This window comes from Alligator mississippiensis, chromosome 16 (genome assembly GCF_030867095.1).
Source record: "Alligator mississippiensis isolate rAllMis1 chromosome 16, rAllMis1, whole genome shotgun sequence".
Taxonomy (NCBI): domain Eukaryota; kingdom Metazoa; phylum Chordata; order Crocodylia; family Alligatoridae; genus Alligator; species Alligator mississippiensis.
Genome location: NC_081839.1, coordinates 3,075,196 through 3,103,180, shown reverse-complemented (window position 1 = coordinate 3,103,180; position 27,985 = coordinate 3,075,196). Strand labels below are relative to the sequence as shown.

General features: G+C 60.5%; 2 protein-coding genes across 3 annotated transcripts in view; one reads left to right on the top strand and one right to left on the bottom strand.

The window, feature by feature from the left end:
• The first annotated feature begins 8,778 nt into the window (after positions 1 to 8,778).
• Positions 8,779 to 19,085, top strand: GRIN3B (glutamate ionotropic receptor NMDA type subunit 3B). The gene is made up of 10 exons (XM_019484015.2): positions 8,779 to 9,212; positions 12,546 to 13,132; positions 13,490 to 14,540; positions 14,835 to 14,980; positions 15,345 to 15,460; positions 16,386 to 16,537; positions 16,643 to 16,807; positions 17,138 to 17,205; positions 17,565 to 17,933; positions 18,387 to 19,085. Exons 1-10 carry the CDS (start codon positions 8,784 to 8,786, stop codon positions 18,481 to 18,483), a joined length of 3,180 nt encoding a protein of 1,059 aa, XP_019339560.2. The 5' UTR covers positions 8,779 to 8,783; the 3' UTR covers positions 18,484 to 19,085.
• Positions 19,016 to 27,985, bottom strand: part of TMEM259 (transmembrane protein 259) — a 24,214-nt gene continuing 15,244 nt past the window's right edge. For both annotated transcript variants that reach the window (XM_014603455.3, XM_006272509.4), the window contains exons 5-11: positions 26,496 to 26,618; positions 26,073 to 26,173; positions 25,514 to 25,571; positions 24,612 to 24,695; positions 23,840 to 23,972; positions 23,349 to 23,448; positions 19,016 to 22,226 (exon numbers count right to left, since the gene is read on the bottom strand). In XM_014603455.3, coding sequence (XP_014458941.1) covers positions 21,381 to 22,226; positions 23,349 to 23,448; positions 23,840 to 23,972; positions 24,612 to 24,695; positions 25,514 to 25,571; positions 26,073 to 26,173; positions 26,496 to 26,618 — 1,445 coding nt within the window. In that variant the 3' untranslated portion in view covers positions 19,016 to 21,380. The remainder of the gene's footprint in view (positions 22,227 to 23,348; positions 23,449 to 23,839; positions 23,973 to 24,611; positions 24,696 to 25,513; positions 25,572 to 26,072; positions 26,174 to 26,495; positions 26,619 to 27,985) is intronic.

Below are 27,985 nucleotides of genomic sequence, written 5' to 3'. Positions count from 1 at the left end.
GCTCAGAGATCACTCACTCCACCCACTACCTCCTTTGTAAGGAAGGGCACAAGTGCTGCTGCATCCTCCAAGGCCTTCCCACGATCCCCTGGGGAGGCACCTGGGGGTGTCTGTGCTTTCTGCAGCAGCTGTGCTGCCAGGTGACTGCAGCAGCCTGGAGGTGGCAGGGAGGGCCGGCAGGGCTTGGCTGGTCCCTGCGGGGGGAATGCTGTTGGTGTCCGTCGCCTGCATTACCCTGCCGTGCAGACTGCCCTCCCTGCTGGGGTGCATGAGGGAGCAGGCAGTCGCTCCCTCTCAGGAGCTCTGGGTTGAGGCCCTGCTCTCTGGCTTCCTCTCCCCAGCTTGAAGCAGGCACCTGTCAGCTCCAGCTCTGGGTAGAAGCCAAGCAGCCCACGGCCCACCCAGCAGCAAGGTGCTTGCACCCCCTGGAGCCCGTCCTTCAGCACCGTGGCTCTAGCTCCTCTCCCCTCCTGGGGTGAGCCGGGAGCTGGGGCAGGCGGTTTTGGAGGCTCTGCAGCTGGGAGAAAGCCTGGTTCCCTGCACAGAGCCCAGCAGGGGCATCAAACAAGAGCCAGGCGGGCTCTGCGAGCCAAGCTGTCTTTGCTTTCCGGAGCTCACAGCTTGGTGTCCCCACGCTGAGCAGTGGGCGCGGAGCTGGAGATGCCATGCATGCAGTCTGTGAGCTACAGGACAGCCGTACAGGGGGCTGCAGTGTGGCATTGATCGAGGGGGACATTTGGGAGCAGGGAGGGGCCAGACCCCTGGAGCCACCCGCACCCCGTCAGCAGACTCCACTTGTAACGAAGCAGAAGAACCCACAGACGATCACGAGTGCATCCAGATGCTGGCGCGGCCGGGCTGGGGCCCAGCTGCTGGCAGTGGGCCCAGATCAGGCTTTTAGCCCTGAGGTGCCTTTCCCTCTCCTCTCCCTTCTCCTTCACATCCCTCTGATGTGCTGGATCGGCGCTAGGGGCTGCGTCGACACACCAGCGAGCCCTGCACGGCTCCGTCTGTCCCCAGCACCCAGGTGCCACAGTGACTGGGGAGGTGTCAGGACTCTCCCGGCCGCTCGTGCCCTTTGCTCCCTCTGGGCTGCCCGGGGAGGGACTGTGTGAGCAGGGCCTTTTCTGCAAGCAAGGATCATGTCTGCAAGGATGCGGGATACCTGTGTGCCTTCCCTGCCACCCCTCTCCCCCTCCTTGGAGCTTCAGCTTTCAAGCCAAAAGCAGCAAGATCCCGCAGCCCAGGGCTGGGCTCCTCCGTCTGCCCTCCTGCAGGCAGCAAAGCCCACCTCCCTTGGACAGGTGGGTAGAGGCCACGGGGAACCTTTGCGAATGGCCCCCAGGACCCCGGCAGCATCCGGTGGCTGGTTCCCCGAGGCCAGTTCCCAGAGCGGGTGCTGGAGCTCCTGTCTCTGTCTTGCCCCTTGTCCTTTCGGCCCTGATCCCTGACTGGAATAGAGGTGCCCGCAGGCCAAGGAGGATCCCGCTGTGAGCTGCCCAGCAGCAGTGCCCTGAGCAGTCAAGACGAGAGCAAAGCCCCTGAAGGGCCTGGGGCAGCGTGGGCCCAGGAGGGCAGGCAGACGTGCCCCACAGCCCCTGGAGTCGCGCGACAGCCCTGCGGTAAGCTACGTACGGGGGAAAGAAGGGTTGGGTGGTGGGTCGGGGCCAGCCTGGCTCTTGGGAGATGCCCAGTCCCCCTGTTCTCTTGGTACTAGCAGGTGCCTCAGTTTCCCCTTTAGGGGACAGAGAAGTCCTGTCCTGCCTCCTGGCTGCCATGCGGGCCGGTATGTTCGACAGGGCCCTGCACTCCTCCAGGAAGTCCTTGCACTCAGCCTGCGGCATGCCCTGCTTGGGGGCGGGCATGCCAGGCAGGAGAGTCCTTGCCCCCAAGGTTGGGGAGCCGTCCTCCAGCAGTCTACAGCCAAGGGGGGCAACCCCCCCATCATTGGGAAGGGGCACCCCAGGAAAGCCACCCCCCCATCTGCCTCCAGCACAGCTCCCCCAAATCCACAACCCCACGGCTCCGACCTGCCCTCCCTCCTTATAGCATAGCACGGCCTGTGCCCACTGCCCGGGCACCCTGCAGGCATGGGGGGGAGCAGGGCAGGGTGGGTGGTCCCCAAGCTACCTGCTTGCAATTTATCTCTTTAATTAGCTGCCAGCTTGCAGGTGATAAGCTAGCAGCACGAAGGATTGGCTTAATCGCCTCTTCGGCCCCACTGCTAATTTTTCTCTAGCAGCAAATTCCCAGGCCAGATGGGGCTCGGGAACAGGCGGCGGGAGGGGTTGAGGGGGGAGGTTTCCAGCTATTTTTTGCCACCGAAAACCTGCCTGAAGCTTTGTTCAGGGCTTTGCTAGAGGACCACACATTGGTCTCCTCCCCGGAGCGTGGGCTTGGGCTCTGCCGGGCTCCCATCGCAGGGGTGCATCAATGGCAGGTGTCCGTATCCGTCCCCGCTCCCTCATCTACCCCTGAGTTTACGGCTGCTGCCCTGCAAGGCTGGGTGAAGCAGAGAGAGCCACTCTCGGCTGCCAGGTACTCCAGAAAGCAAAGCAGCCCAAGTCCACCTGCCCGCGGGGTATGTGGGGTCAAGGGAGAGGGGGCCGGCAGGAGGAGCGACCCGGTGCCAGGAAGGGGAGGCTCTGGTTAATGCGAGGGGAGATCCTGGAATCACTAAGGACCAAGAAGGGGGTGTGAGTGTGAGTGCACGCTCCCCTCTTCTGTCCCGCAGGGAGTCGGGACTGCTACGCCGTGTGTCACGAGCCCCAAACTGCTCCCAGCAGATGTGCTTGCTGGCCGGGGAGGTGGAGAGGTCTCCAGGACCCACTGAGAGATCTCACCCCCTGGCCCATCCGAGCAGAGCGAGGTGGAGGGACGTGCGAGGGGTGGCCGTGCAGCCTCTGGTCTCCTCCCTGGGGCAAGCGGGGCCTTGGGATGTGGCCGGACGGTGGATTTTGATGGCTCTCTGCCTCCTTGCAGCTCGGTCCTCCCTGGGGTCGCGGGGAGGCTTCACAGCTGGACGAGCTGAGCCAACACGACAGCACAAAGGATCCGGGTGAGTGGCAGAGACCCCAGGAGCCAAGCCACGTTCCCTCGGGCCCGGGTCGGAGCCCAGGGCAGAATCTGAGCCATCCCCCTGCTCCGTTCCCCTCCTCCTGGGTGTCATGGGAAGCGCCATTAGGACCTCCGGGCCGGCTCCATCCCCCGAGGCGCTTCGCCGCGTTCGGCGGCGTCACTGTTGCTGATGCTGGTGTTGCTGGTGCCTCCCCCCGGACCCCCGGGCCTCCCCTTGCTGCCTGTGTGCGGCACCGTCCAAATGCAGCTGCTTCTGGGCCGCAGCACCACAGTACGCCAGGAAGAACATGCCGGGCGAGGCAGCAGGGCCGGGCTCAGGACCCCCAGTGCCAAGAGACGCCCACAGCTCCTGGATCGGGCTCGGAGCTGGTAATGAAAGCGCGGGCGTCAGCTCTGCTGTATCCCGGGAGCCAGATGGGATCCGGGCCCGGCAGCCAGTGCCATCTCCCCTCCCCAAGCCACAGCCCCAGTGGAGGTGGGGGGCACTCGCCCCAAATCACAGTCCTCCACCCTGCTCCACCTGCCCCATCCCAGCCAGCCCCCCCCTGCTCATTACTGAGTTCATTAGGAGCATGGGGGGGAGGGAGCCTACTCCAGCCTGGCAAAGCAAAGCAACGCGGTGCCGCAAAGCCCTTTCTCCTTGGCAGAGCCATCTCCTCCCCGGGCATTCGTTAGTGTTTCCTCATTAAATCTGGCAGCTGATCGATAGTTTTGCCAGCTGGTGCATGACTCTATTTTTCTTGGAGGTTATTAACATAATAGGTTTCCCTCTCTCCCATTCTTCCCCTGGCAGCAGGGGGTGCCGGGGGGCTGGGGAGCCCGCAAGAGCCCTTCCTGCCACAGGTGGCTTGCCCGTCCCCCCCCTACCCAGCACACAGGGCCTGGGTCCAACCAGCCGGGTGTGGGATCCCTCTTCTTCCCCACACTCTGGATTTTCTTTCTAGGAGATGGCCCTGGCTTTCAAAAGCATCCAGTTAGGAGGGGAGGGCGTCAGCAGTGAGACACCCCCCTCCCCCCCCCCCAGTCATCCTGGGTTGGGTTAGAGAGGCTGGTGTCCTGCACCCCTAGCACCCAAAGGGTTAATAGAGCCATTTCCCTGCACCCCAAGGGTTAATAATTGCTTTGCTAAGGACCAGGGGAGGCATCCTGACCCCCAGGCCTGGTCGGTGGAGGCTGTTGCACTGGTTCCCCGATGCTTCCCGGGCTGGGTGAATGCATTAGTGCCTCTGCATTGCTGCATCACACCTGCAGCCCGGCCACTGCGGGCTGGACGGCTGCCCCACGTGGGCTCCTGCGCCCAGCCGGGGTTGGGGACGACGCTGCAGGGACAGGGACCCAGCCCAGGCTTGTTGCACCCCCTCCTCCTTCGCCTCCATCGCATCCTGGCCGAGGGGCGAATCCAGAGAGCAGGGACCAGGGCGCCGGGGTTCTGCCACAGACCTTGGGCAAGTCACATCCCTGATCCCTGCCTCAGTTTCCCCTCCCGACCTGTGCCCGTGCAGAGCAGCAGCCCCGGTGGGGGACAGGCCACGGCTTTCCCTGCGTCTGTGCCATGCCTCGTGGGGTGGGGTGGGATGCTGGAAATGCGAAGAGCAGAGACTGGGGGGAATGAACTGGAAATGATCGTGTTCAGGGAAACAGAGGCAGTGCCTCTCCTGAGCCCCCTTAGCTCTGCCACACTGCCAACCCGGACTCCCGGGTCCTACCGCCGGACCTCCAGCAACCCAGTTATGCTCCTGCCATGGCAGACCTCACTGTGACAAACCCAGGGCCCCGGGGGAGTTTGTGGGTGACGATCAGCAATTCCTGGCAGTGCTGAAGCTGGACTCCAGATCCCCCTGCCTGCCCTGCCAAAAAAGACAGAGCCCACCTGAGACTCTCCAGTGACATTATAGGGCTTATGACACACAACTACACAGCAGAGGCAAGAAAACCCCATAAGGAGATGAGATGCACTCTCCTGTCGTCTCCCAGCCACTCTGCTCTCAGGCCAGGTCATTATTTAGGACTATCACGAGTCCTGACTCGAGCCTTGCTGCTTTCCAGGCCTCTCTCTATCTCTTGTTGCTCTGGTTGGTTTTTTCCTCCCTTTCTTTACAACGCCCCATAAATCGATGAAACACCGAAATAAGCTGCTGTTCCCTGAACTCAGCTGTCCTGGCCATTTAGGCGCTGACACCCATTACGGGCTTAAAAACCACACAAGCCAAAAAACATATATATATATAAAAGGTGCCTTGATTTTAAACAAGATCCTTCCTGGCAGCACAAGGTCAGCGCCGCACTGCGCCGCCGAGGTCCTGGACCGGGACGCTGGCGTGGGGAGGGGAGGGGAGGGAATCTGATGGAGCCAAGAGAGCTGTTGCAAAGCCGCAAGGTGGTTTTTGCAGCCCCGACACTGCGGGTCCTGCGGCTTCGGTGGGGCTGGGAGGGGAGCAAGTGGGAGAGTTTCGTGCCGTGCTGGGGGATAGGCCAGAGTCCATCCCTGGGGCCAGGCAGGTGCTGTGAATTGCAAGAGCCAGGCTGCTGGGGACCCACGTTGGGGGGGTGCCTGTGCTAGGAGGGTTGCTGCGCTGACCGGGCCCCGCTACTGTGGCAAGGCTGAGCTAGCAGAGCCGGCTCCGGGAGCAAAGCAAGCAGAGGGTGCAGCTTTGCTGGGGGGCTGCCTCCTGGCTGACATTGCCCTGCTCCCCCCAGCTCTGCAGTGCACACCAGTGTCCAGACAGGGGGCTGGTGCCTGCTGCGATCCCTGCGTCTTTAGCAGGGGAATCCTCGTTGGTCTAATGAAGACACCCAGCACCGGCGGGGCGGCGAGACTGAATGCGTCGGAGGCTGGCTGGTGTCCACGTACAGCCACTGCAGGGATGAGGGGGTGTACGGGGGGGGGGCATGAAGATAAGCCCTGTACAAGCCTCCCCCCCACTGCTGCGTCGTGCAAAGCCTCATCAGATTGGGCCCCATCTGCTGCTCCAGCTCTTATCCTGACGTGCCCGGGTAGCTGGCAGTCCTAGCTTTCTCATTCATGTCACACGCGCAGGAAGGCCTGGCGGGGACAGGCAGCGTGGGAGGGTGGGGAGCAGTGGCGGGGAAGCGCTGGGTGTTGCGAGGGGGCAGGCATCCCTCTGGATTGATGCTGCGAGGCTGGCAGGGGCCTGCGCCTGCATTGCAATACGGACCCTCGGCATTCAGGGGTCACGGCTGCCTGCATGGTGCCGCCATCGGCGTGCTTGCTCGCGGCTGTCACAAGGGCTCGGCCAGGCCCGTGCACACGTGGTGGCCCACACGAGGGGGTGCAGAGGCGGTGTGTGGGGCTGCAGGGAGTTTTCAGGGGGTGGGTGTCGGGGGGGGATGACGATGTGTGTTGTGATCCATGCAAGACTTGTGCCCTCGGGTGTGGGTAGGGATGGGGCTCACAAGCACCACCGGCTGTGCTGAGACGTGTGTTCGTGGTGATGTCCTGCGTGTGCTACACACCAGCCCAGACCCTGGGGGTGTTGTGTAGCTTGGAGTGTGTAGCTGGGGTGGTGTGTGCGTGTGTGCGTGCATGCGCATGCTGTCCGGGGGGGGGGCCGAGCAAGTTGTGAGCTGTGCACCACGTCTGCACAGTGTGTGGATTGTGCGGTTTGGTGAAGCTGGTGTGGGGGATGTGGGCACCCTGGGTTGTGCTTAGGCCTGTATGCCATGGCAGCTGCTGCAAAGGGCTTTAAGTGTCCACATACACACACTAATAGACACAGCTAGGACACCCACCTAGAGCAGCGATATCATGGTCCTCATTTGGCAGAAGGGGAAACTGAGGCAGAGGAGGACCCAAACATTGCGGCAGGTCACTGGGGGTCGAGCCAGTGCCCTGCTTGGCTCTAACCACTGGGCCCCCCGCCCCTCCCTTTACACCCACCCACCCCTCGGGGCTCAGGGTACCACAATCCAGGGTGACTAGGAGGCTCCTCCGCAGAGGAGGCAGCAGCTGCTTCCCTGGGGGAGCCACGGGCCACCTGCCCTGTAGCTGCGGGGGCTGAGGCCGAGGGTGGGGGCAGGAGCTCCCCCCTCCGGTGTTCTGGAAACAGGGCTGGTCCCCGGGGCCTGAGCCAGGCTGCCCTCCACGGCCCCACTCCTGGGGGCTTGGGCCTGGGGTGGGGGTGAGCATGTGTCTGTCTGTGTGTGTCCACGTGCACGTCTGTCTCTGTATGTGTATGCACTTGTGTCTGTGTGCATGCATATATGAGTGCTGGTGTCTGCCAGTGTGTTGTGTGCGCATCCGTGTGTCTCTGTGTGCACGTGTCTCTGTGTGCATGTGTGTCTGTGTGTATGAGTGCTTATTTCTGTGTGTGTTCTGTTTGTGTTGGTGTGTGTTGTATGTGTGTGCCCATGTGTCTGTGTGCATGTCTGTCTCTGTGTGTATGCCCATGCATGTCTGTGTGTGCAAGTGTGTGTATGAGTGCTTGTGTGTGCATGTGCATGCCTGAGTGCTGATGTGTCTGCCTGTGTGTGTCTGTGTGCATGTGTCTGTGTTGTGTGCACACATGTATGAGTGCTTATGTCTGTGTATGTGCATGCATGTCTGTGTTGTCTGTGCAAACACATACAAGTGCTTATGTCTGTGTGTCTGTGCACACGTGTCTGCCTGTGTGTGTCTAAGTGTGCATGTCTGTCTGCGTTGTGTGTATGTGCATGCATGTCTGTGTGTGTTGTGTCTGTGCGCATGGGTGTACGAGTGCTTTTGTCCGGGTGTGCGTGCATGTCTGTGTGCAAACACGTACAAGTGCTTATGTCCGTGTGTCTGTGCACACGTGTCTGCTTGTGTGTCTAAGTGTGCATGTCTGTCTGCGTTGTGTGCACGTGTGTATGTGCGTGCATGTCTGTGTGTGTTGTGTCTGTGCGCACGGGTGTACGAGTGCTTTTGTCCGGGTGTGCGTGCATGTCTGTGTGCAAACACATACAAGTGCTTATGTCCGTGTGTCTGTGCACACGTGTCTGCCTGTGTGTGTCTAAGTGTGCATGTCTGTCTACATTGTGTGCACGTGTGTATGTGCGTGCATGTCTGTGTGTGTTGTGTCTGTGCGCACTGGTGTACGAGTGTTTTTGTCCGGGTGTGCATGCATGTCTGTGTGCAAACGCGTACGAGTGCTTATGTCCGTGTGTCTGTGCACACGTGTCTTCCTGTGTGTGTCTAAGTGTGCATGTCTGTCTGCATTGTGTGCACGTGTGTATGTGCGTGCATGTCTGTGTGTGTTGTGTCTGTGCGCACGGGTGTACGAGTGCTTTTGTCCGGGTGTGTGTGCATGTCTGTGTGCAAACACATACAGGTGCTTATGTCCGTGTGTCTGTGCACACGTGTCTGCTTGTGTGTCTAAGTGTGCATGTCTGTCTGCGTTGTGTGCACGTGTGTATGTGCGTGCATGTCTGTGTGTGTTGTGTCTGTGCGCACGGGTGTACGAGTGCTCTTGTACGGGTGTGCGTGCATGTCTGTGTGCAAACGCGTACGAGTGCTTATGTCCGCGTGTCTGCGCACACGTGTCTGCCCGTGTGTGTCCAAGCGTGCACGTCCGCCTGAGTGCGTGTGTCCGCGTGCGGTGTGCACGCGTGTCCGAGCGCCGCCGGCCCGCGCCCGCCGCAGGGCTCCTCCTCCTCCTGCTGCCGCCCGCCCGCCCGCCCGCCGGCCGGCCCGGCCCGCCCATGGCCGCGCGGAGCCCGGGCGCTGCCGCATGGCGCGGTGGCCGTGGCCGTGGCCGTGGCCGTGGCTGGGGCTGGGGCTGTGGCTGGCGCTGAGCGGGGCGCACCCGCAGCCGTGCCGGGTGCTGGCGCGGGCGGGGGGCGCGGTGCGGCTGGGCGCGGTGCTGCCGCGGGGCGCGGCGCGGGGCCGGGTGCGGGGCGCGCTGGCGGCGGCCGGCCGGGCGGCGGGGCTGCCCTTCAACCTGAGCGTGGAGCTGGTGGCCGGCGCGCCCCCGGCCCGCGACCCCGCCTCGCTGGCCGCCTGGCTGTGCGGGGCGCTGGCGGGGCGCGGCGTGGCGGCCGTGCTCGCCTTCCCGCAGAGCCGCCGCGAGCTGCTGCAGCTCGACTTCCTCGCCGCCTTCCTGGGCATCCCCGTGCTCAGCCTGCCGGACCTGGAGCGGCCCGCGCCCGCGCCGCCTCGGGTAAGGGGCCGGCCTGCGCGGGACCCCCGTGCCAGCCCCGGGGATGGGCGGCTGGAGGGCACCCCCTGTGCCAACCCCGGGGCGGGGGGAGTGGAGGAGGGACCCCTGTGCCAACCCCGGGGATGGGGGAGTGGAGGAGGGACCCCTGTGCCAACCCTAGGGATGGGCAGGGGGAGTGGAGGAGGGACCCCTGTGCCAACCCCGGGGCTGAGGGAGTGGAGGAGGGACCCCTGTGCCAACCCCGGGGATGGGGGAATGGAGGAGGGACCCCCTGTGCCAACCCCGGGGCGGAGGGAGTGGAGGAGGAACCCCTGTGCCAACCCTAGGGATGGGGAAGTGGAGGAGGGACCCCTGTGCCAACCCCAGGGATGGGGGAGTGGAGGAGGGACCCCTGTGCCAACCCTGGGACAGGGCAGGTGGAGAGGACCCCCTTGTGCCAACCCTGGAGATGGGGGAGTGGAGGGGACCCCCCCTGTGCCACCCCGAGGGGCTGGGGTGGCTCAGCAGGTGCGGCGAAGAGTTGGCCGGTCCCAGCAGGGCTCAGCTGTGACTCACAGGTGTCCTTGGGGGGTCGGTGTGCAGCCAGGAGAACCCCTGCCCTGCCCTGCCCTGCCCTGCGCCCCCTGGAAGGCTGGATGGGGGGAGAAGCTCCAGGTGCAGGGGATGGTGCCCCCCCCCCCCCCCCCCCCCCCCGGGCTGTGCGGGAGCTGCTGGAAGGCAAGGAGCGGGGGCCCGATCCTGGCCAAGGCAGCGTGGAGGAGCCGGGCGCGAGGAGCGCGGTCAGAGATGCAGTGGGAGGTCTAACCCCCCCCCCCCCGCTGCGCCCCGAATCCTGACGGGATGGGGGCCTCTGGTTTTCCCAAGAGACCCGCACCCACCCCCCAGCGCGGCTGCGCAGGGCCCAGGCTGTCTCCCGTGCCGGGTGCCTCTTGCTCCTTCCCACCCCAGAGGTGGCTGCATCTCTGCAGCTGGTGGAGCCCTTGGGTGCTCTGCATAGCTCCGCTTGCCTGGCAGCTGGGGCAGGCCGTGCCAGGGTCTCGCTGCCCTTGCTGGCTTGGGGGTGAGGGGCCGGGGAACGTGCCTGGTGCGGCTGATCAGCCCCTCTGCGCTTTCCAACCGGAGGCTTTTGCCGGGCACCCGGCTGCTGGGGCGGGCAAGCGTGTGGTGGCAGCCAAGAGGAGGCTGCTCCGTGCGGCAGGGAGCTGGGGTCGGCACGGCACAGACGGCCGTGTTTGGGATGCTTGCGCTGGAGGATGCTCCGAGGCTGCTCCCCCAAACAGCCCCACGGGGCTCCCTGGCCTCCAGCCATCTGAAATCAAAGCCGTGATTCAAAGCGGGGAGAGGTCAGCTTGAGATGCTTTCAGAAAGCTTCATGTCCCCAAAGACCCCCGTCCGCCTCGGGGAACGCAGTCCCTTTCCCATCAGCCAGACTCCAGGGAAATCGTGGCCTGGGTCTCCCCAAGGCCTGGCCTGGCCGGTGGGGAGGGCAAGGGGCTGCTGGAGACCCATGGGGGGGCTTGGATCTGGAGGCGAGGCCGACCAACTCTAGTGCCCCATGCACGTGCCCCCCAGAATTGCAGAGCAGCTGCCTTCGGGGTCCGGGAGAAAAGTGCGGGTGAAAGGCAGGGCCTGGGTCTCGTGGGGAAACGGGCCAGAAAGAGACCCCCCCCCCCCCCCCTCCCATGCGCTGCCAAGGCCTCGTCGCGAGGCCCGGGCCAACTTCCACGCTCGCCCTGCTGCCGCCCACGCACCCGCTGCTCTCTCGCTTTTATGATGCTGAATTATTGATGGCGCGGACACGGCTCCCGAGCCCGGCGGGTGGGGGCACGGGGGCTTGTCACCGGCACTGCGAAGCCGGCCGCGTTTGCTGCTTTCCCCGGGAATTTGCAGCCTCTGCCGGCAGCCCCCGGTGTGGGGTTTGGGCAGGAACTGGGTCCTCGGTGTGGCCGTCGAGTATCGGGGACAGCGGCCTGCCGGGAAGGGCCCGCACAGGGCCGGGAGAGGGGCAGGCAGGGGCAAAGCTTGCCGTGGGGACAGATGCAATGGACGCAAGGCAGGAGGGGAAACTGAGGCACGGAGAAACTCCGTGGCGTGGGTTCCCTGGCAGGTCGGTCGTAGAGCTTGGAACAGACCCCAGGTGCCCGGGGCGCCTGGCCGGTAGCCCGTATTGCTGCAGAGCCCTGTGCCTCGTGAGAGAGCAAGGGCAGGGGGGGCCACAGCCTCCCTCCAGATATTCAGACCCCCCCCGCCCGCATCCTCTCCTGTCTGGCTTCTCGCTTCCCAGCGTCCCGGGCCGAGCAGGCCTTCTGCCGGCCACTCGCCTCCCAGCCTCGTGCATCCCGCGGGGGTGGGCAGTGTGGGGGCCGGGGGGCTCGGGGGCTAGAGGGTCCTGCGGACAGACAGGCTCTCCGGAGCAGGTGCCGGACTCACCTTGTCCTGCCGAGACATATCCAGCGGCTTTGCGCCTGGGTCCAGCCACAGGGCAAAATCCCCCCGACTTGTGCCCCGCAGAGTCCCCTGCTCTGAGCTGAGCTCTAGTCCCAGAGCCGATGGGCCCAGCAGCAGGGGCGTGGGACATCCCAGGGGGACCCCACGTTGGCACCCTGTAGACAGCGGCACAGCCCGTGGGGCCGGGTCCTTAGTGCCCCGGGAGGGCACAGCTGCAGATGGCAGCGACAGGGCCTTTTCACCCCTTGGTGAGAGCTCCCCCGTGGCTTCAGCCACTGCTCTGATGGTAGCGGGGATCCCCCTGCCTCGGTGGCCTCCATCCCCCTGGCAGCAGGAGATGGACTTACCCGCACCCTACGGGTTCTCCGACGCTGCCGGCGCTGCGCCCCTTGCTTCTCCCCCTGCCTTAGCCCTGTGGGTCAGGAGCTGCAGGCTTGCTAGCAGGGGCTGGGCTGGCAGTGCCCCCCCGGGGTGGCACTAGGGGGTGGGGGCCAGCCAGGGTGACTCAGCAGAGCCCCCTGCTCCACCCTAGCGCGACGCGGCTGCTCCTGCTGAGCAATGCCCTGGCTACGCACCAGCTTGGCTTCCTCCCTTGAGTCTCCCGCATCCCCGGCCTGCCACTGCCTGTCTCAAAAGCCAGCCCTGACGGCAAGGACCGGGCCCCCCCATCTTCCCCCCGGTGCTGGCAGGGTGCTGGGGCTGGGAGCATCCTCTCCTGGGCAGGGGAGGTCCCCAGGGCAGGGAGGATGTTGCGGGGGGGCTTGGGCAGCCTGCCCGCAAGCCCGCCGGAGGAAAGGAAGCTCAGGGCTGCCCACGCCTGGCTGCCATGGCCTGCGCCGTGCAGCTCCGAGCGCGGCGGGGCCCTCACGCCCTCTCTGCCCGCAGAACCCCTTCCACCTGCGCATGGACCTCCACAGCCCCCTGGAAACGCTGGTGGATGTGCTAGCCGCCGTCCTGCAAGCCAACGACTGGCACGACGTCGCCCTGGTGCTCTGCCCGGCCTGGGATGTGCCCGGCTTCCTCGACGTCTGGATCAGCCGCACCCGCCTGCGCCCGCAGGTCCTGCTGGACCTGAGCTCCCGGGATGAGGCGGGTGCCGCCCGGGGGCTGGAGGAGCTCCGGGACCTGCCGGGCCCGGTGCTGCTGTTCGGCTGCGACGCCCGGCGCTCCCGCCAGCTCTTCCAGGCGGCCCAGGAGGCGGGCGTGGGGCCGCAGGAGCTGCACTGGGTGCTGGGCCAGCCGCTCAGCGCCGAGGAGCTGCAGACCGAGGGGCTGCCCCTGGGGCTGCTGGCCTACGGGGAGGTGGAGCGGCCGGCGCTGGAGCTCTTCGTGCAGGACGCCGTGCAGCTGGTGGCGAGGGCCATGGGCAGCGCCGTGCTCGTGCGGCCCGACCTGGCGCTGCTGCACACCATGGTCAACTGCAACGACCGGCACACGGACACCGGCCCGTCCTCGGGGGAGTACCTCTCCCGGTGAGCGGGCACGTGCCGCCGTGTCCCTGGGCACTGGAGTCCTGGCCTCCCATAGCTTGGGGGAGCGGGGACTGGGAGCGAGGGCACCCATTCGGTGCCTCGGTTTCCCTGGGGCACCAACTATCCTGCCTGCTCTCAGCCTCGCCACTGCCTGGCTCTGTGGCCTCGGCTGGGACACTTTGCCTGGCGCTGCCCGTCCCTTTATATCGCATGCCCATGCAGCCACACCTGGTCGTGCACCAGCACCCTGCCATGGGCACACGTATCCGATCTGTGCCATAGTGCTACATGCCCGGGCACACGTGCGTGGGACACGCGTGTGCCCGATTCTCACGGGGTCTTCCTCTCCCCCGCCAGGTTCTTGGCCAACACGTCGTTCCAGGGGCAGACGGGCCCCGTGTCGGTGCACGACACGTCGGCGGTGCACACGGCCCGGCACTACCGCCTCTGGAGCCTGCTGCAGGACTCGCTGGGCCGGCCCACCTGGGTGACCGTGGGCAGCTGGCGCGAGGGCAAGCTCACAGTGGAGGAGGGCACCTGGCAGAGCCAACTGCAGCACAAGAGCCCGGGCGACGGGGACGGCTTCTCCCGCCCCAGGCTGCGGGTGGTGACGCTGGTGGAGCACCCCTTCGTCTTCACGCGGGAGGTGGACGAGGACGGGAGCTGCCCGGCTGGGCAGCTCTGCCTGGACCCCCACACCAACGAGTCGGCCGTGCTGGACACCCTCTTCGAGGCGCTGGGCTCCAAGAACGGCTCGCTGCCCCGGGCCCTCAAGAAGTGCTGCTACGGCTACTGCATCGACCTGCTGGAGAAGCTGGCCGAGGACCTGCCCTTCGACTTTGAGCTGTACATCGTGGGCGACGGCAAGTACGGCGCCTGGAAGAACGGGCGCTGGACCGGGCTGGTGGGCGACCTGCTGAGCGGCACGGCCCACATGGCCGTCACCTCCTTCTCCATCAACTCGGCCCGGAGCACGGTCATCGACTTCACCAGCCCCTTCTTCTCCACCAGCCTGGGCATCCTCGTGCGGACCAAAGACACGGCCTCGCCCATTGGCGCCTTCATGTGGCCCCTGCACTGGACCATGTGGGTGGGCATCTTCGTGGCACTGCATGTGACGGCGCTCTTCCTCACGCTCTACGAGTGGAAGAGCCCCTACGGCATGACGCCCCACGGCCGCAACCGCAGGAAGGTCTTCTCCTACTCCTCCGCCCTCAACCTCTGCTACGCCATCCTCTTCGGCCGCACCGTGTCCAGCAAGACGCCCAAGTGCTGGACCGGCCGCTTCCTCATGAACCTCTGGGCCATCTTCTGCCTCCTCGTGCTCTCCAGCTACACGGCCAACCTGGCCGCCGTCATGGTGGGCGAGAAGACCTTCGAGGAGCTCTCGGGCATCCACGACCCCAAGGTAGGGGGCTGCCCCCGCCCCATTCTTGCCCCTGTAGGGGGCAATGCCCCACTGGGCTTATTGGAGTAGGGAGTGGGGGGGGGGGGAATACCCCTTGCTCCCCGCAACACAGTGCCTCCTGCTGGCCAGTGGGGGTGCTGCACTTAGCAAGGACCCCCGGGGGGAGATGGCAGGGCACCCCCAGTGTAGGGGGTGTAGAGGACATAGGGGTTTGCAAGGGTCGGCGGGGAGGTGCCCCCTTTCCAGGCCGGCCTGGCCCGTGGTGCTCACCAGGCGCGGTCGCCCTCGTTGCAGCTGCACCACCCCTCGCAGGGCTTCCGCTTCGGCACCGTGTGGGAGAGCAGCGCGGAGGAGTACATCAAGAAGAGCTTCCCCGAGATGCACGGGTACATGCGGCGCTACAACGTGCCCGCCACGACCGACGGCGTCACCATGCTCAAGTAAGGGGGCTGGGGAGGGGCTGTGCATGCACCCGCACACTGGGCAGAGGCGTCCGGCGCTGCACAAACACCCCCGATTGCTCACATTCACCCCCCTCCAAGGGTTACATTAGCCCTACAGAGGCTCGGGCTGGGGTGGGGTAATAGGACCCAGCACACCCAGCTGGCACCCCATGCCCAGCTCCCCTCTGCCGGGCTAGGCTGTGACCACCCCTCAGAGTCAGTGCTAATGCCCCCATCCCTGGGGCTGGAGTGGCTGCGGGGGAGGCTGCCCACTGCCCAAGGCCTTGGCGAGGGGCAATGAGGGGGGCAGCCCCTGCAGCTAGACCCCCCCCCTTACACCATCCTGTGCTCTGACCATCAGGACAGAGCCTGCCAAGCTCAATGCCTTCATCATGGACAAGTCCCTGCTGGAGTACGAGGTCTCCATCGACTCCGACTGCAAGCTCCTGACGGTGGGGAAGCCCTTTGCCATCGAAGGTGAGAGATTGGGGGAGTCCGAGGGGGGCAACTGGGCTGCTGCACGTAGGTGCCCTTGCCTGGTGGGAAAGCCACGCCAGCCTGCACGTCTCTGCCCAGCAAAGCGGCCAGCGATGGCTGAGAACTGCCCAGCTCATGTCACCCAGGAGGTCAGCTCTTCGCTTGACCCAACATCAGGGCACGGCTGGATTTTAACCTCAGCAGCAAAAGATACCCCGGTGCAGCTGTGCAGACTTTGGTCCCGGGTCTAATATGGAGCAGGGCACGGTCCGATGGGCACGGTCCCCTCCCTGCACTGCCAGGCCCCGCTGCCTGCAGCAGCAGCTCTCCTTCTGCCGTCCTTCCCCAGGCTTGGAGAGCAGCACGCTCCCCCCTCACGCTCATCCTGGGCTAGCAGGGGGCCGAGAAGCGGGGGGAGCTGCGCCAACCCCCCCGGAGCAAGCCCCCGCGTCCAGCAGCCAGCCGGAGAGGCGCTGCGGTCTCACGGGGAGGACTCGGGCTTGAGCCCTGCCTCCAGCCCCGGCTGCCTCCAGCCCCCCTCCAACGCTGGCATCTTCTGCGCGTCCCTCCTCATTGCCTGGGCAGTGCAGGAGGAGAATTGAAATGAGGCCCCGCGCTCCCTCCTTCCCTTCTGAGCTGCAGCCTGAGCCTGCGGCCTGGCGCGGGGACCGCTGCTCGAGGGGGGTCTGAGCAGGGACGGGGCAGGGGTCTTGGTGCCCAGCATCCACCCAAGGCCTGCCGGCTCCCAGCTTCGCACGCACCTGGCTGGACCACGTGCCCAGCAGCGAGGACAGTACCAGCCCCAGGCAATGGGGCTCCGGGCCAAACCCTCGGCTTCCCTAGGAGCCCGGCCCTTTCAAATGGGATGGGGGGATGCTTGGTCCCTGCCGCTGCGACTGTGACCCCTCTCCCCTGCCCCCGCCAGGCTATGGTATCGGGCTGCCCCAGAACTCGCCCCTGACCTCCAACATCTCCGAGTTCATCAGCCGCTACAAGTCAGCCGGCTTCATGGACCTGCTGCATGACAAGTGGTACAAGATGGTGCCCTGTGGCAAGCGCGTCTTTGCCGTCACCGAGGTAGGGGTGCGGGCGGTCCCGGGGGGCCGGGTAGATCTGTGGGGGTGATGCTCACCTACCCCCTCGCCTTCCCACCACAACCCTGCTGTCCTGTCTCCTGCCCAGACCCTGCAGATGGGCATCTACCACTTCTCGGGGCTCTTCGTGCTGCTGTGCATCGGGCTCTGCGGGTCCCTGCTCACCTCCCTGGGCGAGCACATCTTCTACCGCCTCATCCTGCCCCGCATCAAGAGGAAGAAGAAGTTCAACTACTGGCTGCATACCAGCCAGGTGAGCGCGGCCAGCCCTGGCTTCCCCCTCCACATGCCCTGCTGCAGTGCCCGTTGCTCCGTGGTACCCCTCCCACCCGCCCCTTGGGCATGATCGTTGGCCAACCCAAGGTCTAAAGTTGGGGAAACCTTCTCTGGAGGACTCCTTTGCCCTCCCATCCCACCCCATGGGCTGTTTGGGCTGGGGTGGCTCCCCCCAGCAAACCCCCAAGGCACGAGGCTGAAGGCATGGCTATGAAAGTGCCCCAAAGCCCATCATTGCCCCCATCCCTATGGCTCTTGCTTGTCCAGTGACTGAGGTTTGGCTTCTCTCCCCGCTCCTGCGGCACAGAAAATCCACCGGGCGCTGAACATGGGCTTGGAGGAGCAGAAGAACCAAAAGCTGAGCCTGGAGAAGAGGTACTGGTCGCGGATGCAGCATGGCCAGCCCTGCCAGCTTTGGGGCACTGCAGGGCAGCACAGGGGTGACTTCTGCCTTGCTCGCTGTACTGCGGGGCTGGCTCCTTCTAGTAGGAAACTAGTCTCAGTTTCCCTTGCTGCATTTTGAGATCGCCGCTCCTCGTCTTGGCAATAACCCATCGCCGTCTTCCTTAAAGCCGTCCTTCAGGGGCTGGAAGGCTGTCCGCAAGCCTGTAGCTGGTGGCGTTGCTTTCCGAAAGGGAACCCAGAGCCTGGGCCCAGGGGACGAGGCAGCTTCCTTCTTGCAGGGCAGTGGTCCAGGGCACAGGACCCCGACCTCTTTCCATCTTCCCTTGCAGCTGCAACATCCAGAAGAGCCAGGAGCCCCCGGCGTGCCCCCCCAGCCAGCCCAGCTGGAACAACCTCCGGAAGGCAGGGGGGAAGGAAGAGAAGCGGGTGCACTTCAACCTGGCGAAGGAGCCCGCGGAGGCAGAGCCGGGCCCGGGGCAGGAGGTGCCCGTGTGGCACTGCATGAACGGCCGGGCCCCGCAGCAGGAGGCAGGGGACAAGGCGGCCGAGCTCAGGGAGCTGGAGGAGAGGATCAAGGACATGAGGGACCAGCTGCGGGCGGCGCTGGTGAGGAAGAGCGAGCTGGTCGTGGCGCTGGGGCCTGCTCCGAGCCGCCACGCGCTGCCCATCAGGGCCATCACCAAGAAGAGTGCGGACAGGTAACAGTGCGGGCCCGCGGCGTCCTTGGCCCCGACTCTTGCCGGGCACAAGCAACCTTCCTGCCTCCTACCTGAGCCTGGCCGGGAGGAGGCAGGTGGCGCAGACCCACCTGCAGCTTGCTCACTTGCCTTGCTTTACCCACAGCCTGCCCCGCTGCGTTACGGGCAAGCAGCTGCTTCTGGCTGTTAAACCCCCCTCAAGAGTAAGCGTGCAGAGCAAAGCAGGCCTCCATTCACAATGAGCCCCTTGTCCCATCCTGTTTTGGGGAGAGGTCCTGGGCCTTCTGCAAACGCATTCCTCCTCCCCTTCTTCCCCCCAAGCCGGGTACTTTGGACAGCAGCTGTCGACTTTCAATGAGGACCCATTTCCCCCAGGCCCAAACCACAGTTCTTCCCCTTTTAGGCCCTGTACGGAAAAGCATCAGAGAAACCAATAGGTCTCTTTCCTTCCAGCTCCAGCCCGGAAAGCAGGCAGCCTCGCCTTCAGGGCAACGTCCCTGTCCCCTCCCTGCAGCGGAGGCTCCCTGCACACAGCAACAAGCCACTGTGAGAGATGGGTCTTGCCTCCGTCCCTTCATTGCAGGCGCCAGAAAAGCCCCTGCTCTGCCTCGATGGAGGGCTCAGGTAGGAACTAGCACTCATCAGGCCATGCAAGTAACGGGGCAATCGGCTGCTAGCACTTAGCAGTTGCTCGAGACTCTCAAAATTAGCAGATCAGGAGAAAGTGCAACTGAGGATGTACATACAAGCAGGCTCGAGCCAGGGGCTGAGTCTTCCAGACGTGACCCTGCAGAAGTGGAGGGGCAGCACTCCCCCACTGGGTTGGAGCCTCAGCTCTGCCCTGGACAGGAGCCCTTGTCCCTGCGCCTCAGCTTCCTCCTCCGCGGCAGGGGGACAGACCCTTCCCCTACCTCGTGGGAGTGCTGCAAGGCCCTCGGGCACTAGGGACGCAGCAGCGGCTCACTGGGATAAAGACGCTGCCAGCTAAATACGTTCAAACCCGCACTGGACCCAGGAGGTGATCGCCAACCGCACCCCAGCATGACTGATAGCAAGGCAACCAGGCCCAGCGGCACCACTGCAGCTGTTAGATATAGTATTTATTATATATACAAACACCTTTTGTACATTAATTAAATAGAATGAACTCTACTCTCCATTAGCAAATGATTCGGTTCCTTTCCCCCCTCTCCCCAACGCATGCCCCCCCGTGAAAAACCTTACAGCTTTCTGCCGCCTCGTGCCGACACTTCTGAAGCTCTTAGGCAGAGTTTAGCTGCCGACGAGCTGCATCGGCGGAGAGGGAATGTGCAGGTCACTAATGCACCCTTCTCCCCACCTCCTTGGCACTGACGGACACCTAAAGACAGGCTTCCTGGGTGGGAAACGCCAAGAAAACAGAGGTCTCTGGTTGAAATCCCTAGCAGCAGGCTAGGTTTCCTGCAGCCCCCGGTGCTATAGCCCACCTGTCTTGGTGCATAAGCATCAGGAGGCGAGAGGAGGTCTGCCCTCACCTGCACGAACGTGGCTGTGCTCCTGTGGACAAGGCTACAGCTACTGGGCATTCCCACAGCATCATCCCCATGCCCAAGCTGCCTCTGCCCCTCCTAAGAGTGGGTCTAGAGCCCCACCATAGTCCTGCCCCTGGGGCCTTTCCATGCACCCTCTCTCCCTCTTGGTGCCTTGCTGGGGGAGATGTTCCTGTGACGCAGAACCCACTTGATCACATGCGCGCGGCTCCAGTCAAGCCTCATGTACCATTGTCACCTCCTCCAACCCATCAGCCAGCCTTTGGGGCCACCTCTGCCCGCTCCTGTCCCAGCTCCTCACCACCAAGGCAGGACTGGGGGAGGTTTGCCTGAAATTTGTTCCAAGCTTTAGCGTTGTGGCTCTTCCCGCTCCCACTGACCCACGCGGAACAAGGGTTCTCGACCTGCAACGACTCCCTCCCTCCTGCCGGCCTTGCAGCAGGAGGGCTCCTAGGCTCAGGGAAGGGACCGATCTAAGGATGCGATGGTGTCCCGCTCACAGGACAAGGCACTGAAAAACAAGCGAAGCCACTGAAGCAGCAGCAGCTGAGTGTCAAGGGGCACCGGGCAGCAGGACTGCGGTGCGCCAGCTTGCTGGATGGCTGTCTTGTGCTCGTGAAGCTGCACACTGGTTTCTAGCTATCACCCGCCTGGCACTAGCTGCTCTGCATGTCGTTGAGGCCGGGTTCCTAGAGCCCTTGCTGTGAGAAACGAGCTGGGTTTGGGCAGACTCTTCCAAACATGACCCCGGTCACGTGCATCTAATACAGGGAGGAAGCTCTAGCTGAAACACCACTCTTGCACTCAGAAAACCAGACAGTGCCAGGAAAGCAACCTCATTACTTGGTTTGTTGGGGTTTTTTTCTTTACCTCTGCTCTCACCCCTCCAAAAATAGGCCAGGCAACTGCAGAGGCAAGAGGCCACAAAATGATCCTCAGAGACAGATCAGGTTGAGCCCAGCTTCTCACTAGCGTAATTAAATCTGGTACAGGGGAAGGGAAAATTTTGCTGACGCGGTCCCCTCTGCCTTGAGTCGATCTCTAGAGGAAACCTTACCTGCAGCCTGTTGTCAGATGACTGTGGCTCAAATGAATGGGCAGCAGAATGAGCCCTTACAACTGCCACGGCTTTCTAAAAATAGGGGAAGATTCTGCCTTTGTGGCAGCCAACGTACACCGCCGCTAAAGGTGTCACCCCCCACGCACACCCCGTATCCATGGGGCCACGTGATGAAGTCACCAAGGCCCTGTCAAACACTGCCAGAGTACAGATGTAGAAGTAGCATCCACCCAGCTTCTTAGCTCTTGCAATGGAAGGAAACTGCTCTTGGTTTCAGCAAGTGGCTTCAGAAGACCGCCGAGGTCTGATTTTCCACTCCTGCCAGTAAGCCTCCCCCAGCCTCTATGCCCATCTCAAAACGTGCTGTGTTTGATGCGACGCCTGCTTGTTTTTGGTTGAAACCCAGAAAAAAAAAAAGTAATTCTATCGCAAACTGGAGGACACTGGCAAAGGCAAACAGGGCCGGGGAGTACCACAGGGAGCCCTCCCTCCTGAGAGCTGCCCACCCTCCTGGGGTTCGAGCAGGGAGACCTGTAGTGTGACACCAGAGAGGCAAAATGACCAGTGCTGGAGCTCTGTTTGCCCGCAGTGCAAGAGAAGCGGGGCTTGCTCTGAAGAATGGCTTCTCTGGATGGATGGCTTCTCCCTTGCTGCAGGGGAGGCTGGAGAACAAAAGACCCCAGGCTTATCGGTCCCTTTTGCTCTCGCACATTTACTTTCTGGGGGGAAATTTCCTGCACCATTGCTCTGCCCCAGAGGCTGTGCTTCCACTGAGAGGAATTACGGGTTGGGATGGTGAGATGAGAAACAACAAAAGAAATCCCTTCCGGCCTGCCAGGAGTCCCTGAAGGAGAGGACTCAAGACAGGCTCCCACGGTCTGGGTCAGAGCAGGCTGTCCCACCTGCTGCTGCAGGGCAAGGGCTGGTCTCCCCAGGGTCCCCACTACTCGGATCCAAATGCTGGAGTGGTTTAGTACCTGGCACAGAGGCCCCCGATGCCTCTGCCCAGGTGCTGCTTGCAACACAGTCCTTGCCACTCTGCTCTGCTTGGCTGAGAGACCCCTCTTCAGCCTCAGTTTGCTCGGGGAGGGCAGGGCTGGGGACAGGGGCTCCATCCTCCTGCACTGGGGTAGGGGGAGCAGCGGCAAGAGGGGGAGCCGGTGCGTCTTCTGCAGCAGCAGGCACGGCTGGCGCAGTCACTGGAGTCGAAGTGACTTCAATTGTGATGGAGCCACCAGCAGCCTCTGGACGATCACTGCTGACTCGAATTCGGGCTAGCAAGCTCGAAGCAGCAGCGGCTGCATCCTGCGGGCTCCTATTGGCCATGGCTTCGTGCACCATGTTCGGCTCCAAGAGGCTCAGGTCGGACAGGAACGAGGCTTCCGTAATGATGGCAGCCGTCTCGGCTACCCAGTTCAGATCGCTCGCTATGGCAGAGGAGGTCGCAGCGGCGCCAGCCCCCGGGCCTTCACCGGGGGCCAGAGAGATGGGGCTGCTGCTTTCAGCAGAGGGACCAGTGGGCAGGTGGGGCCGCCTGGTGCCCATGTCGATGGGTGCGGCCGTGGTGTTGTTGTTGAGGTTGTCCTGCAGCGTGGTCTGGGTGCCCTGGCCCACCTGCTGGTTCTGCAGCAGCATCTCCTGGATGCGGATTTGCTGGAGGATCGCCGGCAGCTCATAGTGGTGGAAGAAGTAGATCATGGAATGCTGGGGACCCAGAGGGAAAGACGTTACCAACCCCCAAGAGGAACCACAGAGACAGCAGCAACACAAGCTTCCCCCACCGTGACCCACAGGTCTCACTGGGGTAGGCGTGGGGGGATGGATGCACCTGCATTTGCCTCTCCCATCCCTGACCTCCACATCATATCTTCCTCCCCAGGATGTTACCGAAGAAGATGGTTTAGGTTCTGCTTACAGACCAGGGGTGGATCAGAGGGGGATGGTACGCACTGGTGCAATTGCACTTACTTTCACTCCTGCTCCACCCAAAGTTTAAAATCAGTGACCTAGCAGTGGCAGCAGTATCTCTGTTCAGGCAGCAGTGAGAGCATCGACTGAATTCATGGCTCATTAAAATCTACCCGATTTCTTTGCTCCAGGTGTTCACGACCCTCTCCTTTTTCACCGTCTTGCTGTTCCACCAACCAAGCTAGCCTTTCTTCTGCAATTCTGCTCACTGCTTCTGGTAATGTAGCTCCTGTCACAGCTATGCACACTGTTTGTAACTCATTCCAATAACATGTATTTGTTTTTGCTTCCATCAAACTAAGTAATACAGCCCTGGGCCCCTAACGTGAGTAAAGCTTCCAGTTTCTTTTTACTTGAAGAAAATGTGCGCTGTATTATATGGGATGATGTGCCTCACCACGTACAACCCCCTTTTCAAAATCCTAGATCCGCCCACGGGATCTTCTGTGAGTCCTACCTCTCACTCCCTCCTCCTCTGCCACTTGGCAGCTGTCAAAGCAGGTTTTATATCAATCAGTGACCTGGAAATCGCACTGCATCTCGGTGGGTTTGAGAATGTTGCCTACCCTTTACCTCCCCTGCTCAGGGGAACATGCACAGCAGTTGTTTAAACAAAGGTTTTGTTCAAAATGGGTTGTGTCAGTTTAGAAAGCCTAACTTGTGATCAACAGCCATTTACAAGCAGTTCATTTTATCTATGTACATCCACCCGTACCGCATGAGCCAACTGACCAGCTGCTGACTAGATGGTTTAAGTGCCAACCAGCCCCTCTCAGACATATTACATGACTAGAGGTGGAATTAGCCGTAAACCATCGAACACGCTCTCATGATCAGCAGAGCAAGGCTGCTGCTTACCTGGATGAAAAGCCAAGAGGTGACCAGAGCCAGGCTGCTGTATTGTCCGTTGAAGCGGTAGTGGTAGGCATAGAAGGCAAAATGGTACAAGTAGAAGAACCTGGGAAGAAAGGAGACAGTGAGGACGAGGGGGCTCCAAGAGATCCCACATGTGTCTGCACCCTGGGGAGGGGTACTGCCTAGGGAACAAGTGTGACACCTCCTTTAAAAGAGCAGCCAGACTCTCCCAGTCTGAACTGGTGCTCAGTGCAAACAGAACAGGTGAGGACTGGGCAAGCAGTTGAAGGATGCAGTTTTTGCGGCAGATTTTCTATGAGTTACAAAAGAGCAATAGGGGAAAGCAACTGGGTTATGGACCAGCGCTTGAGTGAGGATCCTAACAATGTCCCCCTACTACAGAACAAAGCAGCATGTTGCACCAGTACAATGTGCACAGCAAGGCGATGGCAACAGGCATGTTACGAGGGGGAGAACGAGTGAGTATCTCTTACCTAAGCCAGTGCCTCTTGCTAGTGTTAGTGTGGCAACAGATGGCGTCGTACTGATCAGCCAGCCACACAATGAGGATGATGTAGAATGCAGTGGTGGTGTCATTGAAGAACTCCGACATGATGGCCTCCATGCCTGTGGGAGGCAAAGAACCCCACCATCAGCAAGCAGACACAGAATAATCCCTGCTGGCCTTTCTCCAGCATTAAGGGGGTACCTGGAGCAGACTACCTAGCCCCAGTCCCTGTTGTTATGCTTGCTAGATGGGAAAGCCAAGGCCCCAGGGCACAGCTGTCCAGGCCTGACTGCTGACCACACACTTTCCTTAGAGCGGCGGATTTGCTGGCTTTGAGCATGGCACAGGATATTAAAAACAGTTTTTCAGGTTCAGGACAAAGCTCAGAGAAGTGAGATATTGAAGTGGATTGGATCTGTCTGTACCGCATACCGACTCTAAGACAGCCCCATCCCCAGTGTGCACAGCTCAGGCAGTGCATGTTAATCTTGACCTCCAAGCCCCCTTGCTAGAGCAATCTTAACTGAGGGAGGATGTGTTACTGGCAGACAAGACCAAACCACACAGGTATAGTTTTGTAGGGGGGAGCAGTGACCACGTTCCACCGACTCTACACTCTGTAGCGAGTGGACAGAACATCACCCCACAGCAAACAAGCTAAGACAGTATACTGCAAGTCCGATTAACACTTAAGGGTACTTTTTAGACCTACTGGAGGTTCCCTTTTAATAACACAAGGAATAAAGCCTGGTTCTTACCTACTAGAGCCAAAATGACAGTGAGTAAGGGAGCAGCGGGGAATGCAATGGTCATGTTCATTTCCAGCATCTGCAACAGGTCCACTGCAGGAAGAAAGGCAAACATGATACCAGGAGACTGAGGGGCCCTCCGTCTCCCCCAGCAGCTTGGAGCATAGCAGTAACATGCCATAATCTCTGCTGTCTTTAGTCCAGCACCCCAGATTTCCCAGAAAGGGGCTGGGCAGGTCCCACGAGGGAGGATTACAGTATTTTTCCAGTGGAGCTGTATGCAGAAATTCATGCGAGGGATGACACAGGCACAAGGTACTTCCAGCTCGCAGTTTACAGTGCACTATGGCCAAATTGGAGCAGGCAACAGGTTTAGCAAGCCCTGCCCTGATCCTGGCCAATACCCATTGCTTCACAAGACATGAGATTCCCTCATAAAGCACCAGGGAGCAGTGCTGAGCACATGGGAGCTCTGTATTTGATGCGTTCAGCTTGTGAATACCCACCCCAGAGTCAGCGACAAGAGGGGAATGGTGACTGGCTCTGGTCCAGTCCATTATTCAGACATTAAGAGTCAGAACAGGGCGCTTGAAGACAGCCTATCTGTCAGAAGATTTAGGGCCAAGCTCTTGCGTGTAAATGGAAAGAACGCTAGAAATCAATGGCCCTGTGTTTATATCAAGCCTGATCCTGGCCCTGGTTAAGAAGCATCTCACTCCAGATGGTAGTTTTGCCAGGCCATGCCATGCATTCTCAGCTCTGGAGAGCAGATTCCCTTCTCCTGTCTGCCATCTCAAGTAGCATCACTCCAGTAAAGACATCAAGGTATTTATTCCCTTGCTCTTCAAAAGCACTGGACTTTCTCCGAGATCCGAAACCCATCATGAAAACAGAGATATGGAAACACTTACCAATGAAGACAAAGATCTGATGGTGAGAGTAGCGCAACAGCATGGAGACGGACAGAGTCTGAAACAACAGGACAGAAGTCAGCATTAGTCCTAGATTGTTCCAAGATGCTTGGCCTTCCCAGAGTTGTAACAGGGCAAAGAGTTAAGGAGGATGGACTTTCCTAGCTTAAAATGGCCTCATGATGTTTTGGCATAAGCTGTGCAGGAGATGACTAGACAATTATAACAGGCCTTAAAACACACTCATCTGTTAAGAAGAATGCGTGTGTATTGTGTGTGTGCAGGTCTCAGCACAACATTTACTGTACACTCGGCTCTTTTTTCTCTGTTTCAGCCTCCTTTGTACACTGGTTTTACCTCGACAAATTCTTGCATTTGCAAAAAGATTCCAAGTGCAGTCATGTCTTCAGTTAGTTGGGCTTTAAAACCAGCTGTGGCATCTTGTGCTCAAACACGTTTAGGAGGCATGCTACAGTCCAGCACGTTTCGGCCCTTACATCAGTGCTGAGAAGTCTCATCCCAGATATTGAGGCAATGCTTATAATTTCCCCCTACTTACGAAAATGACCATGATGACGAAGGCTGCCAGGTATGATGTCCTGGCCATCCACATGCTGACAAAGCGGTAATGCTCCCCAGACACCACGTTGCGAAGGAAACCTGAAAGGATGTGGAAGTCAGTGTGATGAACAGTACAGGATCAGCTGAGCTGCTAAGGCCCAAGGAGGACTCGAAGAAAGAAACCACAATGCCTGCTCCCTGCCACTGCTTTCACTCCGTGCAGGACAATAAAGCATTAGGAAATAGATGTGTGGTTGTCCTCTCTGCCTTCCCCTTGTTTCTTTTTACCTACCTCATGCTAGTGCACCCAGGGTCAGAGGAGCTGTTCCAGTAAACAGCCAGAGAATGCCAACCATGCCCCCACAGAAAAAGCAGTTCTCCCTTGAACGGGTACAAACAATCGAGTCCCCAATGCTTTTACCTTTATTCTCTTCGTTTTCAGCCAACGCTTTCACACTGGACATCAGAATGTCGTCATAGCCCAGGAACTCATCCAGCAACAGGCGACTGAATCTGTCTCCGAAGCACTGGTCCCTGGTGGGATCTGGACAGAAGACAAAGAACATTTGTTCTGTTCAGAGGTCAAAGCACCGAGTGGGAAATGCCAGCTTTCATTCCTGGGTGATTTAAAAGGTTTGCTAGTGCAGCTATGTGGTCAAGTCCCTTGTGGGGATGCAGCTCACACCAGTTTCTCAAGCAAAATGAGTGGTACCAGCAAAAGTATCTTTTTGGCAGATTACCTACATCTGCTGGGGTGTGGGGAGATGGGAAGGGGACAGAGTGACAATCCTCTCAAGTGACATAGTTATATGGGCAAGACTTCAGCGTAAATCAGGCTTCAATATTTACACTGAGGCCTGTCAGATGCTCCATGCTGCAATATAGACAAATAATTCTGTTCTCAAGCTTAGTCTCTGCCTCCTTCAGCCAAGAGAAAGATGGATTTGCTCTTATTAAGCCTGGGACAGGTCTGGCCATGTGGCTGGGACAGTACTGAGGAAACAACAGCTCGGGGAGAGGGGAATAGGCGATTTGAGCAGCTCTTCGATGAGGCAGAAGAAATACGAAATTGGATGCCTATCCTATTAGCAGCAATGAGATTCAGAATTAATGCAGCCAGGCCTTACACTATGAATGACAGCGACTATCCCTTTGCGCCCCTTTGTTCTTCCAAGCACTATTAAAAGTTTCACAATTCCACCGCACAAGCAGCTACGGTGATGAGATCGACACAAATGACAGGATGTTGCTGCATAAAAATGCAAAGAAACTGGATAAACATATGGAATCAGGTTACCAGGCACCCAGATTCCAGCTATATGAAAAAGCACGATACAAATACAGGCCATATTTTGTAAGGCAGCCAGAATGCTTAGGTAGGAATCTGAGCTGAACCTGAAGGTCGAGAAGAAAAAAACAACAACCCCCAGCTTTTAATACAGAAGCCATGTATAAACCACCCAGTGGTCACTTAAAATTGTACAGCAGAACCATTCTACTGCTTTCACGACGTGTTTCTGATCAGGCTAGTTTCATTACTGTTCATCACCTGGCATCCGAATAGTTATGATTTTTGGCACCATGTTTCTTATGCGGGAACTTTTTACTTAACAGCAAGGCAGCAGAAGAGAATGAGGCCACAAGAGAGAAAAAAAAAAAAGACTGCTACTAAGTGGTGTGCAAAACTGCTCAGAGACGAATACTGATACCAAGCAAACGTGCTCAGCATGGTCTCCAACACGGGTGTAACCACTCTCAGCAAGAGGCATTGCAGGTGTGATGGTGCAGATGTATACTGTATCATATGCGTCTCAGGGCTGCAAGCCATTTTGGCCCCAGCCTCTGAAATTCAGAGTAAAACAGGTAAACCTGCAGAAGAGATGTTCAGATTGAGTTAGCACTTGATACCTT